The 18,688-nt window shown below is 48.8% G+C and overlaps 1 protein-coding gene across 4 annotated transcripts in view; it reads right to left on the bottom strand.

Moving 5' to 3' along the window:
- SAMD11 (sterile alpha motif domain containing 11) overlaps window positions 1–18,688 on the bottom strand; it is a 112,674-nt gene that overhangs the window by 40,808 nt on the left and 53,178 nt on the right. For all 4 annotated transcript variants that reach the window (XM_030507684.1, XM_030507686.1, XM_030507685.1 and 1 more), the window contains one exon: window positions 9,673–9,797. In XM_030507684.1, the coding sequence (XP_030363544.1) occupies window positions 9,673–9,797 (125 nt within the window). The remainder of the gene's footprint in view (window positions 1–9,672; window positions 9,798–18,688) is intronic.

Genomic DNA, 18,688 nt, shown 5'->3' with positions numbered 1-18,688 from the left:
GAATCAATGGAACAAAGGGAGAGTGAAGCACAAGGTCATGGGAATAACGGGCCATAATATAACTGAGGGCAACGAGAATGGGAAACAAAAATAATCATTGGGGAAGCTGGGGGAAGGGAAGCTTCTGGGACTTGGGATGCTAGAACAATACAAGGGCATGGCAGCTCATGGGGCAGCGTTAGTTCTAGCAAGGAACAGGGGGAAATACTGCTGGATCTCTGCAAAGGGGATGCTGAATGAGCTGCAAAATGAAGGCAGCATCCTCCTCCAGCAGGTCAGCTTAATGGTTTTAGGGACATGGCAGGCAGCAGGCTTCCAACCTTGGCTATTGCACTGGGTTATCTCGTCATTCCTCTTTGTCTTCACATCTGTATCTGTTTGTTGGTTGTCACTTAGATTTAGATTGCAAGCTCTCCAGGGCAGGAAGCATCCTTTTGCTAGCTGCTGTACCACTCTTGAAGAGTACAAACAGCAGAGCAAGCTGGGCGCTCCTGTCATGAGACTGGCCCTCGCCTAGACCAAGGAATCTGCAAACATTCCCTAAGGATCACACTTCCAAGTTCACTAACTCCTTCCTAAGTGGGAGTTAATTGTATATGAAAGCTGTGAGAGCACACAACTAGACAGTAGTTGAGTAGGATTCCCAATGTACAACACATCAACCATCCTTCCTTAGGCATGAGAAGCTGCCTGCATCCCCTTTCTCAGCTCTCACCACCAGGCCATCTGCCTTTCCTCCTACCACACAAACAGTATCCTGCTACTTCCCACCTCCTTGTGCTCACTCCAGTTGCCCAACTGGAGCTAAGCACCTAAAAGGACTGTCCAATACCTCACCCAAGGAGTGAAACAGAGGGAGATGGAGGCCATGCTGGAGCCATCCTCCTGCCTGTCTATCAGAGGCTGTTTATTAGAGATGGTGCACCAACATCCCCTTGTCTCCCAGAGTCTTACCAAATCCATTTTTACAGCATGCACCAAGCCATAGAAAGGTGGTAAATATTCATAGTATGAAAAACACTCATGGAGAGGATGTAGTGCACATAAGAGAGAGCTCTGAATTCATTAGATATGCTGCAGAGAGGATTTTTAGCAATTGCAGACTTGTGAATCCCCACTCGCTTCCAGAAGACATTTAAAGACTGATGCTGGGAGGGTGGGCTGGAAGTCCAGGCCTTTTGGAGACTCACTTTCTAGCTCTACAAAGGAGCGTGTTCTAGTGGGTAAGACAGGAGAAGGGGGAAGCTTGTTAAAGCAGAAGACATAAGCATGGTTCCAATAAGGATCAGACTTTAAAGGACCACAAACCTCTCAGGCAAAGGTCATTTGGCCTCAATTTACGTATCTGTGATATAAAGCTATGAGAACTGGGATCATTCCTCTTACACTGATACCTCCCTCACTCCTGAGCAATGCCACACAACACCCCATCACGTCAAAAGGTGGGTACAGCAATGGGGGGCAGCACCCACATTTCCTTTGGGTTTCTAGGTGCTGCATCTTTCGCATGTGGCTTGTGCCAGCATCCCGGTATTCCCTCCACCGCCAGCACAGCAGCTCCACCTCCTCTGGCTGCTCCTACAAAGCTCCTGCCATCTCTTTAGAGAAGTGAATGCCGAAAACAGTGCTTCCCAGCAGAGCTGCTGGTGGTGCTGTACCCCTAGCACCATTTCCATGTCCCATTGCACTCCTTCAGCCCCTGAAAAACACCAGCGCTCCTCCAGCCCGTGACAGCTTTGACAGCCAGACTCCTTAATTCCTTTTTCTTATTCCCTTAATCTGTCATCTTTATCAGGCTGGGGAAGTGCCAGGCAGCATGCAGGAGCCCCGGCCCCGATCAATCTCCACATTACAGCTGACAGAATGGTGCTAATAACTTATTGATCTAATGTTTGCCAAGCCCCACTGGGGCTGAAAGGCTGCCATTGATTGGCTTGAGGGAAGGAGCCTCTCAGCTGAGAGCAGAGTGGAAAGCCTTCAAATTGTCTTCTTCCCGAGGAGCTTGGAGATGGAGGGAGGGTGGGGAAGGGAGAACAGGGAGGACAAGGGAAATAAAGGCAGGAAGAGAAATGGAAAGGAAGAAGGGCGCGTATGGGAGATGGGGATTAAGAATGCTAAAAGGAAGACAGAAAAGAGGGTCTGAGGACCAAAGAAATGCAAGGAAAAGAATGGGAAAAGGGAGCAAAGCAAAGGGAAGAGGAGGAATTGGGAACGAAAAGGTTGTGCAGAGCTGAAAAATTAATGAAATAGGCAGTTGACCCTCTTCTTGCTCACAGCAATCATTAATAAAAGCCTCCCAACCCCCAGCCCTCCATCCTAGGACAAACCCTCCCAAGTCTGCTCATGCCTGATGGAAAGCAGGCAGCGCTGCTGACTCCCCTGACCAGTTCTGAACCATGGGCTTGTATCTGGGGAGAAGGCACCACAGGACAGATCCCAGCTTAACTTATGAGCCTGTTCCCCAGTGAGACACATGCCACCCGTCTCCTCGAATGGCACTCAATGGGCTAAGATCCATAGCAAGTCATGAGATAGGCTCAGCAGAGGGAAAGGAGCTGAGGGTCTTTACTGTGGCCCTGTGGGGAAACCTGGGCTCACATGTATATGCAGAGACAGCAGGAGGGGAAAAAACCCCAAACCAACACATGGCCTTTCCCAGATTATAGTAATGGTTATTATCTTCTTTCCCATTTAGCCAAATGGGCCCAGTTTGCCCAAGGATACATCATGTTGGAGCAGTGCTGTAAGTAGGGACTGAGCGGGCAGGGCTCCCACAACAGGCAGTCGTGGTCACACACTACCCTGGGGCTCTAAATGCACAGTGCTCATTGGGGTCAGGTCTGGTGTTCTGGGGGGACTTCTCTCAAGTCTATCGATCCAAAAGGCTGGGTCAATGTTTTCCTGCGTCTCCTCTAACACAGCTCTCCCCACACACAGCCCTGCACCCCTTTCTCTTTAGCGGGACATCTCCATCACTTCCACCTCACAAAGCCATGAGCCACAGGCATGCTGCTCATTGCTTGAAACAAAGAGCAGAGCAGCAACGCGCCAGGGACAGCATCCTCCATCCCCTGTGGGCTCCTAGGTGCTGAATCTTCTGTGTGTGGCTTATGCCAGCATCCTGGTATTCCCTCCACCACCAGCACAGCAGCTCCACCTCCTCTGGTGCTCCTTCTACAAACCTCCCAGTATCTCTATACATAAATACCTGCTACCTGGGCATCTAATCACAACACAGGCTTCCCAAACATACAGCTATGGGGAGATGTTGTATGGACAGTGTTAACCTGATGTGCAGCAAGAGCAGAACTACATCCACGTCATCCAAACCTGATGACACAAAGACACACACACGCACTGGAGCAGGAGCAGTATCAAAACCCTGGCTCTGAAGCATGAGCTTGACTTGTGGCAGAGTCAGGAGCAGTGACTCACTCTCTGCCTCCTCTCCCTGCACTTCCACCCAGCAGCAAGCAGGAGTGGACAAGTCAAGTGCCACGTTACGATCTGCACTGGGTTTCTATATATAACATCAGTGAGATGTCACCGCACCAGTGATTTGTTTTCAGCTCTTTACTAGCTGCTGTGAGGCACCTGGGAAAGGAGGTGGGAGCAGGGGGTGGGGAAGAGGTTATTTTTGGAAGCAGGATAATCTTGCTCTTCCCAGAGCTGCAAGGAAAGGAGGAAACAGTCAGTGCTTATTTCAGTTTCAAAGCCGCAACACATACTGGCCATGAGCTTGGTGGCTGATTCAACTGCCAGTGAGGGATGGACCCATGGTCAGCCTGCCCTGCTCATGCAAGGCACAGAGGAGACCAAGCTACTTCAGCTGCCACAGTGAGCCTGGTCCCAAAAGTGAGGGAGATGCACCTTGAAACACATCACTGACCTTCCCAAAGGAGTCTACAGAGCCATCCTACAAGCACCCTCCTGCCAGAGGCAGGCTTCAAATCCCTGCCAAGAGCAAGGCTTATTGAACTCCAAGAACAGGGCACTAAACTGTCTTGGCTCCTTCTCCTCCTGCAGTTATAAAGCCAAGAATAAAACCTTAACATTCACACTAGCACAAATCCCATGCACTAACCTGCGCTGCGAGTGCAGTCGCAGGGCACGGCATAAGGAAATGCTTCCATGTTGGGCTTTCCCATTTTTCCTACACCTCCCAAGATCTCCATTTGTATTACAAAAGGATGCTGGTTACCTCCCACTCCCACAAGGCATCAGAAGAACTAAAAATGAACCTAAACCAGAGCATGACGAAAGGACAGTCCTCCAGATCTAAACCAAGAGGATGAATGGCACTGACAGAGCCTAGACCCTCACGTTGGCTGGGTGAAGAACTGTCCTTCATGGTTAAACACCTAAACAAAGGTGCCTGGGTTTACAATTCCTAGATGCCCATTTGGAGCTGATTTTCTGCTCAATTTAAGGCAGCAGTTCAATAAAGGCTTCAGCTTAATTTTTTTGTTGTTCTTTGGCTTTGTTAAATGAGAACATGTCTGCATCCCAGCTCATTACCACACGCTTAGGAAACAGCCGTTTGCTGTGATTCTGTCTCTAACCATTAGCTATAACATCCTTGATCCCAATTCTTTTTCACCCCCAATATTAACTCCTCCACAGCAGATGAAAGCTCTAGGCCTCCACAAAGCCATTGGGAAGCCCTTCATGGTGGGCACACACATTTCAGGGACAGGCCCAAAGACAGGCAACTGGTTTGATCAGCTACGGATCCACGTACGAGAGGTACAAGCGCTGCCTTGTCAATGCAAATTCCAAAGAGATCCAATTTATGTGGATCTGTTTACAGTTCATTCCTGAAATTTCGCCTTCTCCCTTGTTTAGTCAACAGAGCATCAAGTGGGAAGGTGAGACAGGAGTGTTAATACAGAACAAGTAACCTCACAGAGAGAAAACAGAGATCTCTCTTCCACGATGTTTTTGAGACATGTAGATGAACATTGCTTTTTGGGACCCCAAAAGCAACACGTATACACGGCCTCCAAGGGATACAGATGTCCTGTTCTCCCCATCACATGGGATTTCCATAGGAATCAGGTTAACATGCAAATATTCTGGTCACCGAGGAAACCACCAAGGCCAAGGCTCTCGGGGTTTGTCATCTCCATCATGTTAAGCAACAACCCCTAGGAAAAGCCCAAGCTCTCTGGGAGCTCTGCAGTGTTGGAAAGCCGGCCTTGCGCTGCCTTCCACACCCCAGCCAAAGAAGCCTCTAAGCACTGGGGAAGGGGTCTTTAATCCACACTCAGTCCCAAATATAATATGCAGAACCATAGCAAATTGCTTGCTGTATGGAGCAAGACCTGACGTTCTGCCATGTCTCCATTAAATGCCCTCTCTCAGACAATATTCAGACATCAAACCAACTCCCTCTAATCACCAGGGACAGAAGGAAGAGAGGGAAGATCTACCCACCTTCCTCTAGCATCAGTGAGCCTGATTCCTCCACTTCTATCCATGCAAATAGTCCTACTGCAACTGGAAAGTCATGAAATCTGGCACTGCAGAACAGAGGGTATTTGAGGAGAGAAAGAGGAGAAATTAACAGGATTTTTGCAGGAGAGAAATGATTTAGAGCCTTGGGACCAGGACTCTATTGCAAAACGCTTGTTCAAATCCTACAGCAGCGTGCAAAGCACACACACACCAGGGAGGAGACACCCCTATTAACTCCATGAGCCCTGCAAAGCCTCCTCCGTCCTCCCCCATCCCATGCACGCCCTGGCAGACTGCATTAGCCGAACTGGATAGAGGAGATTGGCCTTGTTTACAGACACACCACGAGCTGCTTAGAGGGGCTCTAAATCCGTGTTTGATGTGCAAACCAGCAGCTTTGCTACTGTGCCTTTATCAAGCAGCCCTGGCTCTGCTCATCCTTGAGTGTGCGTCTCTCAGTTCAGATTAAAAGCGCCTTGTGCCATCATCCGCTCTCAAGGTAAGCCCCTCTGTAGTGCCTGTGCTGGGCCCTGTCTGCTGCCTCTCCTTTAGCTGATCCATTGGGAAAGGGCTTTTATATCCTCATTAGGCTCATCACCTCCCCATGTGTGCTCCCCCCCCAGGCACTGGAGCATACTTGCTCTACCTTTGCAGATGTTGTTAAGCTGCTTACTGAATCTCACCACTGCAGGCTGCCTCTCTGTGTTCCTAAGGAAGTGCAGACCCCATTAGACAGACTTTTCCTTCTCTTCCTCCATTTGGCATAGTATATCCCCATTGTGACTGCAATTTTATTAGCACCAGGGAAAGCATTTGCCAGCATTTTCCACTGCAGAACACCACCTGAAGAGAAGGATGCAGCAGAAAACCAAGCCTGCAGGGTCAACAGAGGAGACTCCACTCACCTTTCCTACATAAACTGGCCTGGGAGCTCTGGGCATCACTGATGCTTATTTCTCCAGGTAGGGAGTACATATTCCCTGCTCGTGGTAGGGGGTTGGAACTAGATGATCTTTAAGGTCCCTTCTCACCCAAACCACTATGTTCTGCAGTCCAGCATATGGTCAGCACTTAGGTGAGGGAGCTCACCTCTCTTCTCTACAAAGGGCCTGTCTCTGGGCAAGAGCCAGCCTTACCTCTCAGCAGCTGGATTAGCCTGCCCCAGGTTTAATACATACATATAGTCCAAACACTGACTAGAGCAGTAGGAGGAGAATAAATCCAGCAGCTGGGTATCAGCCCAGTGCAGACACAACCTAGACTTCAAAAGAGGAGCTAGATATCACCTTGATCAATGAAGAGCAACAGAGATGGCAGAGAGGTGAGTGCCCTTCCTTTACACTACATGCTCTAACACCAGAACTTAGTGCTCTTTCAGCCTGTACTGGAAACAGCCAACTCTTGCACACTTGAAATGTGCACCACCGTTTGGTGATCCAGGGAATAGAGGAACCAGTGCCATCTATTTTGCAAGCACGAGCACCTCCACTCCCAGTCACAGAGAGGCAGAGGAAGCAGAAATGGACTGTTCTGAGGACATGATACCATCAACAGTCAACCCAGAGAAGGAACAACAGTGTGAGAAGGTGCAGATGGGTAAAATCTTAACCCAGGGAGACAGATTTCTTTAGTCAGTTCAGAATTCAGAGCCACAAACAGGGCAGCTCTCCCCAAATCCCACCCCCCAGACCTAAGGAAACCCATGTGCCTCAGTGCTAACTGTAATAAATCTGTAGTGCCACCGAGCAGACCCAACACACACGAGTTTGCTCCATGATTAAGAGATCTCTGTAACACCTCCAGGTCCCCAGTGTGCCCCGAGCAGCGAGATGCAGCGAACATGCATCAAACATAAGAATATCTCAATCATCACCGGAGCTGACGGTGGCTCCGAAGCCGATCGATAGGGCAATTAGATTTTATCAGCACACGCCTCTCGGCCACCACCTTCTGCTGTCACTGCAAAAGCCTCAATTCAGGGCTGCCAGGTCCGGGTCTCACTGAGAGCATCAGCTGAGGCAGAGTTGTGCCTGATTTTGGTGGATTTTTGCTGTTGGTATTCATTATTTCCCTTAAAGGTCCGGTATCAGGGGATACTTCAAAGAGGAGTTAAGCTGTCAGCTATTCTTATCTAGATGTCTTGCTTCACTAGCTTCACTAGCCCACCCCCAAACCTCTTGTATGCTGAATCTCTATATTGTAGAGTAACCCAATACTAACTCTTAAAATTATATATGTAGCAATTAGTGACACCATCCTCCCCTTCTACCCCTGCTAGTAAAAAGAAACAGAACCAAGACCAAATAATGAGCATCAGCCACAAATCCCAGCACATTTTGCTTCTGTTCCGTTCACGTGCATGTCCAGGAGGTGGTGACACAGGTACCAGCTCTAAAGTCAGAGTTGGCAGGCTCTGCACAGACTTTGGCCAGTGAGTCTTCCCTTAATCAAACAGACAGGTAGCGTAACCTAGCTCCAGACAAGGGGGAACATCAGGGTTAAAGTGTCCCTGTGGAGACGTGACAATGTCCCCTTTCTCTTTAGATACCTCATCTCCACACCATCCCCCTACCTACTCATTTGCTGGCCAACTCTTATTAGACACACCAAACCTATCATGACCTGAAAAGCTCTGTCACTTGCTTGGTGGTCTCTTGTGTCCAACCCAGGGGGGTTGGAACTGGATGAGCTTTAAGGTCCCTTCCAACCCAAACCATTCTTTGATACTTCTTCATTGCTTCATCGAGGTCCCAGCCAAGCACTGCTCCCCTCACTCCTACAACATGTGTGCAGTGCCTATGTGTTATGTTTCTCACCATTTCCTATGGTTAAGAAGCTAACCAGAGAACCTCAAATAAGAATACTAACAAAGAAGAATGAAGACTTCTACATCTGATCTTTTCTACTGCTTAACACTGGTGCGAATGAAAAGTACCCTTCACATTGCTGGAATAGATCTCAAAGAATTTCAGCAACACTGGTCAAACCTAGCAGTTTCTCTGTAAAGCAAACAACATTAAAAACCATTTTAACAGAGAGGGTCACCTGAGACACACAGACTCCAGCAAGATCATCCAGAAGAACCTATCTTTGGCCAGCTGGGCTCTTAGAGCTGTGTAGAAAACGAGGCTGTGGAGGTTGGTTAATGAAGAGAATATGGAGATTCAGCTGTGAAAGCAAAGCCTGTGGTTGCTTTACAGACATACCCCAAATCCCCCAGTTCAGCACAACATGAATATGGGACTGAACACTTGACTGCTAAAGCAGCCACACCACCACAAACTTCACCGCAGGCAGGAGGAACCTTTCTGGAAAGGGGTCAGGCCTCCCGCAAAAGGCAAACCAGGTACCTGTCAGGCTACTGAATATCCTCCAAAGTCATTCCCAAAGCGTGTTAGATGTGGTGTTCCCTTCAGATCCTGGGTTACACAGTCAGCAGAATGACTTACAAGAAAGTATGAAACCCGCAAACATAAAGATCTCCAGGAAAGGCCTACATTAACACACACAGAGAGATCCAATCCTGATTTGGAAGGACAGGCACCACTCAATAGGATAACTCCCAGTTTTTCCCCAACTTTTATTTATAATCACACATTCTGTAGATTATTACCAGTGCCTCACTTGTTGCCTGATGCATATCTAACACCAAAGCATCCCTGACCATAGCTCCCGCACTGACAGCCGGAGAGGCACGGTGCAGAACCCAAGAGGAGCATTTCTGGTTTCACCACATTAAGTTGAAACCAGATGAGCCTCCCCCCAAAGCCAGGTAGAGCAATAAAACCAAACAATCCTGCTCACAAAGGAGTTGGCAGGCACAGAGGCAGCACGGGGAACCTCTGATTAATGAAATTACAAATCAAGCCATGCTCTCTGCAAGGTCTTTCTGCTTCACTTGACACCAACAACCCTGGGGACATTTCACTTCTTCGCTGGCGCAAGCTCCTTTGCCAGTAGTTGAACACAGACCCCTGGGTTTGAGAACGACACAGGGCTGAGATCTCCAAAGCACTTTAATATTGCCATGAAATCCTTTCAGTGTTAATCTTTAGCCAGAATATTAAAGAGCCTTCATAGAGCTCACTCCAAAGTGTAACACAAACAGGCACAGACAAAACAACTGCTGGAAAAAATAGGAAAGGAGTGAAAGAGAGAAAAGAGAGGAGGGAAGGCAACAAACCCGAGCCAGCAGGACCTGCTCCAGCTGCTTACCTGCTGCTCCTAAGCCAACATCGATGCTGTTCCTCTTGAATTCACAGCGGCTCTGGGTCTCTGGCATAACGAGCTGACGGCTCTGATGCAGGTTGGAGATGATAGTGGAAAGGTCGTTATCACGGCTGCAACAGAGCAGAAAAGCACCAAGTTAAGGCAATCCTATTTGCCACCACATAATTGATTTCTGTGTGTATGAGCATATATGGGTGCGCGCATGCAAGAGCCTTTTGTTTGCCTCTGGCAGAGCTGTATTTCACTCAAGGTTCTCCCCCTCCTACCCCATCAGGTTCCTAGGTAACCTCCTCTCATTTTGGGGAGCGGAGCCTTAAGTGCAAAGCACTTCCCAAACTGCACTCTCATTTCCCATCAAGGGCTCTGCAGCTGCCAGAGCTCCTGATTTCAGTTTTGCCAGATATAACTTGCGTGGGCCAGAACTTACATCTCAGATGGAAAAACTCAAAGTGTAGGAATTGGCACATCTATTCCAGAATTAATAGGAAACTTGAACTGAAAGAACTGATAGTTTTCTATCAGTTGCCACCCTTTTTAGTCTTAAAACAAAGTAAGTTTTTCCATTCCATCACTGCTGGAGCACAAGACTAGTTTTATTTACTTGGAGACTAGTTCTTCTTTAAAGAGAGAAACCCACCACGAAGCTGGACATCAGCATTGCTCAGAGCTGAGGGGACACAGTTATTTACAAAGCTAATTTTCAACTCTCCAACTCCAAGAGATCCTGGAACAACGCTCCCTTCCGTCTGGGAAAAGAGAACGCATTAGAGCAGTTCAGCATTATTTTGCCTGCTATCCTTGCATCAGGCTGCTGCTAAGTTGGCTAGTTTTGTCTTCTTCCCTCTTCTATGGAGAGGGAGAAAGCAAAAAGACATTCCCTGCAGCAGATACCGCAGTTCAGCTGGCAAATACTTTTGCTTGGAAGCTGCTATCCACTTGTACAATATTGCTGAATAAATGATACACAAAGACTGAAGAACAAGCTAAAACACACACATGATACTAAATGGCAATGCTGGAACGGCTCCCTTTTGTTTGCAGTATATGTTAAATCACTCATCCTTTTAGCACGAGGTGGCTATTTTAATCCCTCCCCTCTTCCTCAATGGAAGCTGACAGCCAGGAGGACCAGAGACACAACAAAATCACACATATTAGCAATATTGCCCTCCCTCCCACAGCCACAGCTCGCTCCCAACCTCTACTCACATGGCAAGAGCACCCACTCTGTGCTGCTGTGACACGCAGCACATGACACCAACTCCCTGGTGCAGAGTGTCCTCACCTGGGACCAGCAGGACAACACGGAGGGTGCATTATCTGCAGAATTACCTAGCAATGATCTTCCTTTAAATATCCCCCCTTATCCCCCCCCCTTACCTCCTCCCCACCAGGGCTATCAGCACTAGCAACAGGAGCAGATCTGCTCAGATGCTCCAGCGAGCCCAGCCCTAGTGCAGAAGCAGGGGCTAATCTGTCGTCTAGCTCCCTGCTAATCAGATAAGTTTATGACAGAAAGTCTTTAGACAGAGGTACTTTCAGCGGGCGTCTGGCTCCAGATTTTCACAAGATGCAGCAGACAAAAACAGACTCTCTGTTCCCCGCTGCTCCCCCCACCCCCAGGCTCAGCCACGAGATAGGATGCTCGGCTCCCAAAGCCTTTGAGCACCCATTGCATCTTCCTCCGCTAAACCAGTTCAGCTTCCTCCTTATGCAAGCAGAAGGCTAATTACTTAAGCAAGCCCACAGGTGAGTGGGAAGCCCATTTCTCCTGTGCCAAGCAGTTTTGGGTCTTATCCTCTTTTAGCTGCCACCTTTAAGATGCATTATGCAAATATTTGGGTGTCTTAAGTCATTTATGGGATTAATGTGAAGTGATTATCAGTTCTTTTTAATCATGCCAATCAATAACTGGATGTCAGGGACAGAGGACAAATGCAGATAAACGCTGCCATCAGCACAACGCTGGGGAAAGGGCGGAGGAGAGGAGCCAGAAGTGCAGAGGGAAAGAGGCAGGGAGTAGGAAGTGAAAAATGGGATAAGTGCATCTTTGCATTTGCAGAGCATCTTGCATCCCAATCCGAGCCCAGAGCACCTCTGATACATCAACACGGTGTAAGACAACAGTAAGAGAGCTATGAGAAGGAATTGTTTTATCCTCTTTCTGGAAAAGACCATTGGAAAAGGCCATAGCAACTCCTTAACATGACCTGATTGTCCAAACACTGTGATACATCCACTGAAAACTACACCCAGGAGATCTGTGTGGAAGAAAACATCACCACACCAGAAGAGGTATTTTTCTTTCCCAACATTCTTGTGTTTTTAGGAGATTTTCCCATGGCTTTAAAATGATAACCATCATGGTACGAAAAGGTGTGATAGCAAGTTGCAACCCCACACACAAGCAGACACCACAGGGCTGACAAGTATACCCTACAGGCTCCAAAATCAACTCTACCCACACTACTAGGCAGGAAAAACATGACTTTGCTGGAATACCTTTGCAGAAGGCAAACTGAACACCAAGGTGACATTGAGAGGAAAGGGGAGAAAGACCGGGGATAAGGGAAACAGGCTGAGACAGCTTTTAACACATGAGACTGGCCCCAGGAGCTGTTCCTTTCCTCTTAGTGCACCAAAGGTTTGAAGCAGAGGCTGCCTTTTTGCTCTGGGCTTGTTCTACAACTGGCACAACAGCAGGTAGCTTATAGCTGGGGCTCAGTCTTAGTATGGGAAAGGAGAGTGAATGGTAACCAGAGCTCCTTATGAAAAGCTCAGATACCTTTCTGCATAGGTGAAGACATTAAACATATTTTAACACATTATAGGCCAAGATGGCCCCAGCAAATAGAGCTCCACACAGCTGCAATCAGCCTCCAGTGATTGAGTGGACCCTAATGAGGGACACACTTGTGTAAGGCTCTGCTTCAACCACAAAGGACTTTCCACCATGATGGATCAGCAGAATAAAACACTAGGTTTGGTTCTGCAGGTGACAACTGCGCCCCCTCCATCTTCCCTGGGGCTGCAGGAGGTAGGGAACAAGGAGAATTGTTACCAGAGACCCTCCTGAACCTCCATAAAGTCATCGAATCCCAGACTGGTTTGAGCTGAAGGGACCTTAAAGCTCCTCCAGTTCCAACCCCTGCCGTGGGCAGGGACACCTTCCACCAGAGGAAGTTGCTCCAAGCCCCTGTGTCCAACCTGGCCTTGAACACTGCCAGGGATGGGGCATTAGTTAGTCCAACAAACTGCTTTCATCCCACTACAGTTTAATAAAGGTAGTCAAGTTTGGGTTTTAGTTGAGACTCAGTGCTTCAGGCACTCCAGTTATTCAGTGCTTTCAGCCAGGAAAAAGGGCTCTGCCCAACTACCAGCCATTCTCAGGAATTACCTGCTTTGGCACACACTACCTTACACTGCAAGTGCACTCCCAGCCCTGCAATCACATTGTCTCCTGCTGGCTGGCCCCAGAGGAGCACAGCAGACACAGCACTACACAGCCCAGGGGAGATCCATACAGCACCTCAGCCAAATCCCAACCACCAGCCCTACAACACAGGACAGGCAAACATCCACCTCAGCCCTGCCTCATCCAAGGGCCATAAAACCCCCAGAAAACAGCCTATTTCTTCACAAAACCTAGCCATTTGAAGAATTCAAGCCACCACATACCTGGTTCTGAAGGCAAACTGCACTGCACAATGTGCTCCCCCCTGCAGCACAGCCCAGTCACCCAATCAACCCCTGCAATTATGTGCAACAAGGAACACTTGTGCTCCATTAGTGCCCACACCTGGGCAGGGAGGTACTCCTGCTGCCAGATGCCCACGTTTTAGCTTCTCCATCCATGTTTCAATTCCCTTTAACTAATGGGTCCCCAATTCCTCTGTCCTATTCCCTGTCCTATTCCTTTTTCACTCTTTGTGCAGATGAGGCCCAGCGCAGCACCCATCAGAGCCACCCCACAGATACTGGGACTTGATGCACAGAGCTGAGCACTGAGAAGCACAACCCAAACGACTGCCACAGCATGGAAATGAGACCCTCAGCACAGGTTATTCTGTGCTTTCAACTTGCTTTAATGGTTGGACTTGATGATCTTAAAGGTCTTTTCCAACCTAGTTGATTCTATGATTACCAAAGGTGTCCCTGCTCGTGGCAGGGGGTTGGAACTGGATGAGCTTTAAGGTCCCTTCCAACCCAAACCATTCCATGATGATTCTATGATTCTGTAACACACGACAGTGTTTTCAAATGGGGAAAAAGCTATTTGTTCCTCTGGGTTTACACATCATCTAACTTGCTCACAGTATTCCTGTCACACACAGCATGGGCAACGAATTCCACGGGCTCAGGGCTGCAGCAGGCAGAGCCAATGCAGGATTAAAGACCCTTCCCTCAAAGGGAATACAACAGCAAGAGGAATATCCAGCTTGTGGGACCTCAGGTCAAGATCCTGAACACACCATTTGGGATAACCAACATACATGTAGTCATCACAGAATCATTAGTGTTGGAAGGGACCTCTGGAGATCACTCAGTCCAACCCCTGCCAAGGCAGGGCCACCCGGAGCAGGTCACACAGGAACGTGTCCATGGTGGGTCTGGGATGTCTCCAGAGAAGGAGACTCCACAACTCCCCTGGGCAGCCTGTGCCAGTGCTCTGCCACCCTCAATGTGAAGAAGTTCTTCTTTATGTTGAGGTGAAACTTGTTGTGTTTTAGTTTATGGCCATTGCTCCTCATCCTGTCACTGGGCACCACTGGAAAGAGTCAGGCACCATCCTCCTGGCACCTGCCTTTGAGCTCATGATGTGCATTGATGAGATCCCCTCTCAGGCTGCTCTTCTCCAGACTAACCAGGCCCAGCTCCCACAGTCTCTCCTCATAAGAGAGATGCTCCAAACCCCAGATCATCCCTGTGGTCCTAGTTCCCTACGCTCACTGGAAGGGAAACTGAAATGGCTGTGACAGCATCCCCTCTGAAGCCCTCATCAGCAACAGCACAACTCTTCCATGACGCCAGTGGGAAGGAGCCCTGGGTCCTTCCCCTGCAGAGGATTCCCCAGCTGGGTGCTGGAGGCAGTAATTCCAGCCTGGAGCTCACTCCCAGCCCTGGCTGGGCAGTCCCACTCCGCTTTTCCTTTGTCTTGTCCCTGAGCCGCGGCTGGGTGCCTGCTAATGCAGGCGCTGCCCGTACCCGCGCTGACACATGCACACACAATCAGATTAAAGGTCTGATCCCTTCCAGTAGCATAATATTATATCTTAAAAACCGGATTAGAGGAGGGGGCTTGAGCAAGATACACATCTCCTGAAAGGTCAAGGAGGAGACAAACAGCCTTCTGTAGGGCTGTGAGTTGCCATGGCAATGGGCTGTTTGCAGGGGGTTTGGTAATTCATGGTTTGGGGAGCCTCGGGAACACAGGTATGGCCCCAAAGTGTGCTGAGGCAAGTTCTGCTCTTGCAGTGAAATGAAGGACTTACAGACAGGGAGTCCAGGGGCATGTGGCTGGTTGGCAATGTCCTGCTTTGCCTTCACACTGGGAAGTGACTCAGTGTTATGGACAGTCTCCTATGAGCTTTCTTCTTGTACCTGGCTCAGGATGATTGAAGCTCATCACAAGACCTTTGTCAGGTATTGCTGCTCTTTTGGTGGGCAAAGTTTTAGGGAAGAACTTGCTGCACTGCAGGATTTTGGAGTCTGAACTTTAAACCCAACACACGTTAAACCTCAGTCCAGACACTAAAATTCTCCCTATCCTATATCCAAACACACCTAGTAGGGATAAACTCCTATTACAGCTGATGTGCTGTTGCTCATTCTCTATCTGAATCCATCGTCCTGTTTTTGTGACACTGTATTTAGCAGCTGTGAAGTGGAGTAAAATTGAGGCTCTTGTGTGGCAAAGAAGTGTGTGATGTTTGCTGAGGAAGGAGTGAGACCCCATCTGCACAAAGCTGTCCCTCCTACTAAGAGTAAGGGAAAGGTAGCAGCCGCCTAACAGCAGTGCAGACTTCCCTCCAGGCCTACTCCATAGCTTTGAGAGCAGCTGCCCGTGGCACAGCCCTTGCCATGAACCTTCAAAAGAAAGACACCTTCACAGGGAGCAAAGCTGCCCATGGTGATGTGTGCTTGTTCATTATTGTGCTCCATACAGCACTGCAGAAGTAACCATCCCACCACACGTGCCATGTATCTATCCTGCCTTTTCCTTGCCCATTTATCCACTGACAATAACACCCCAGGCTTCTGCAAGCTGCTTTCCATCCAACAGGATTCCCGCTCCACCACTAGACTCTGTCTTGCTGCCAAAAGCAACAGTTGGAGAAGTGGCTGCATAGTATTATGGCTTGGGCAATTTTCAAATCCTAATGAAGAGAGGGCACAGAAGCAACAGAGCCCTTTCCCAGGAATGCAGGAAAGCTGTGATAAGGGGTTTGCCTAAGCCACAGGCAACTGAGCAGCTCACTAGTGCACCACAACTCAGGCCACGCAGGCAGCAAGCAGCAACCACACAGCTTTAAAGGCCAAGCCCAAACGGCTCCTCTACCTGGCTGTAAGATGAAATGAAAGCTGCTCTCTGACAAAACAGCCCGCTGCCCTTGGAGGGCATTGCTGAAAACACTGTCCACTTGACCTGCTACACGGGCAACAGAACCACAGGGGAGCCCAGCACAGGAGGAATATCCATGCCAGATCTGGTAAAGAACAGCAAAAGCCTTTCACATCCTAAAACCTCACACCAAACCCCAATGAACACTGGTGCAGGACTCTGGGAGTACAGTCAGGACAACATGGGTAACCGTGCAGCTCAGACACGGATCAGAGCTGGGAGTCCAACATTCCCAATCACATCCCAATGCTCTAAGGAGCCTGTCCTGCAAAGCAGCACTGAGATGTACTAATAACTGCTGCAAACAAGAGGTTGCTAATGTTCTCCATGGATGCTTTGATTGCTGTCTTGTCTACGTTTAATGGAACTAACTGGTCCTCTGTCTCCCCCCATGCTGGTTGTCCGGATGAGACACTGTAATGGCAGTATAATGGTCCACCAGTGGGCATTTGATAGCTGCACTGCTAACAGAAGAGGCACTCAAGGGCAGAGAAAGCCACATAGGCTGGTGGAAACGTCACCCAGACAGAAGGTTTGGGCCAAGATGCCACAGAAATCCATTGACTCACCTGCAGGACAGCAGCTGAATGTGCTGTCATTTCTGGCACACACTGCACGAACCACCTCATCTAGAGCAGCTAATGAGCCCCAGCCTGTGCCCAGGGAAGGAGAAGTCTATCATAGGGACTGCCACTGAACTGTCAGATTTGCTAACTGTGGCCATCCCTTGGGATGAATAAATGAATGAGAAGCAAGCCCTTTCAGGGACGCTGTGGTAACCAGACATGCAGCAATCCTGTGTGACTGACTTCTGGGAACAACCATCTCTTTTTGAGCAACATTTTCACCATCAGCCTCCAACTCACAGTGTTTGAAGCCAGCAGCTATTGCTCCAAGACCCCTTCTGGTCCTGTCTTGTCCCCTGGTCCTCCTGCTGACCAGGATTTAGACCCTCACTCCAGTCACCTCAACCTCAAATGCTCCCAGCAAACTAGTCCCTTACATGTGAAAGCCATCTTCCCAGCCTGGTTCTGCTGCCAGCACGTTCAGCACGCTGTCATGTACAGAGGGGAAGAGACAAATGGGACAAGACACCTCAGTCTACTGGCTCCTTGAAGATAAGCAGAGAGAGAAATGCCTGTGCTGCCTCTGTAGGGTACCTCCATGGGGACAGACCACCCTTGAGATGCACTGGTTGTTAACCCAAGCTGGATTCACACCGGGAGCAATGCCTTTTAAACGTGTTTCATTTACAGACATTAGCAGCAACTGCATCTTTAACAAGGAGAAGGATGAGGAGACTAATGGATGGAGACAATTAACCAAAATATAAATCAGTGTCAGGGTCTCTGCATCTCGAGGAGGCAGGCAGGCGCCCGCGGGCTCTGGTGGTTCCAACGCGCTGCTCAAAGTGACTGCAAAGAGTAATTGCAAAGAGGAGGAGGGAGATGGGAAGGAGAAAATTGGGTCCAAATTTAAATGGTTTTCAATAGTGGCTGCCTCCCTGTTTGCTGCAGCCCTGCCCAGAATAAGGAGAAGATAGTAATAGTAACCTCACTGCGGATGCCATGCCCCATCCTCCTCACAGGGTGAGCCAGGAAGAGCCCCGTGTGTGCCTCTAAGAGATTGTCCATCCTGCTGGCAGACAGGGTTTTGGCTCTGCCTATGCTCTGAGCTGCAAGATCACATCCTGGAACCTTTCAGTGCTTGGTATCAGCACTAAAAAGTGCAGGTCACTCTGCAGAGGAGGTTATTTCACCTGCGGTGCAGCATCACTCAGCAGCGCCCAAAAAAGGCAGCTCCAGGATACTGAGCACAAGTTTGAAACTCAAGTTGTCATTTTCTGCTCCCATTTCCTGCCCAAACTTCACTGGTATGTCAGTTAAACCACCCTGTGCTGCTGTGCTCCATACACATGGGGATGCAGAAGGGAACTGGGCAAGTGGGAGGCATTAGATGCTGACAGACAACCTGGTACTTCAGCAATCCAGATGTATCTGAGAGAAAAAAGAGGGAGTGAGAGTCTCAGTAGACACAAAACTGCCCAAATCCAGCACTGCAAGACAGTTACCTGGGGAAATGGTGAATGAATCTAGCACTGGACCAGACTGAGGAAGTCTTCTCCTAATCAAACTAGGAAACACCAGTCAAAAACGTGTGACTGTCTTTGAAGGGATGCAAAAAATAGAAGAGAGATGCCAGGTTTGGAAAAGAGACTCAGGAAAGTAACATGGGAAGAAGTGAAACTGAAAAATACTTCTTGTTAAATACATTTCAGCAGCTCTCCATCCCCTCAACGAGCACACTGTAAGTGCAGAGATTATATTAAATTTTACTGATCAATACACTTGCCATAAACCTGTCCTGACCCCCTGCCCC

The sequence above is a fragment of the Strigops habroptila genome, chromosome 16 (assembly GCF_004027225.2).
Source record: "Strigops habroptila isolate Jane chromosome 16, bStrHab1.2.pri, whole genome shotgun sequence".
Taxonomy (NCBI): domain Eukaryota; kingdom Metazoa; phylum Chordata; class Aves; order Psittaciformes; family Psittacidae; genus Strigops; species Strigops habroptila.
Note: the sequence above shows the minus strand (reverse complement) of the source record. Positions and strands in the feature narration are given on the sequence as shown.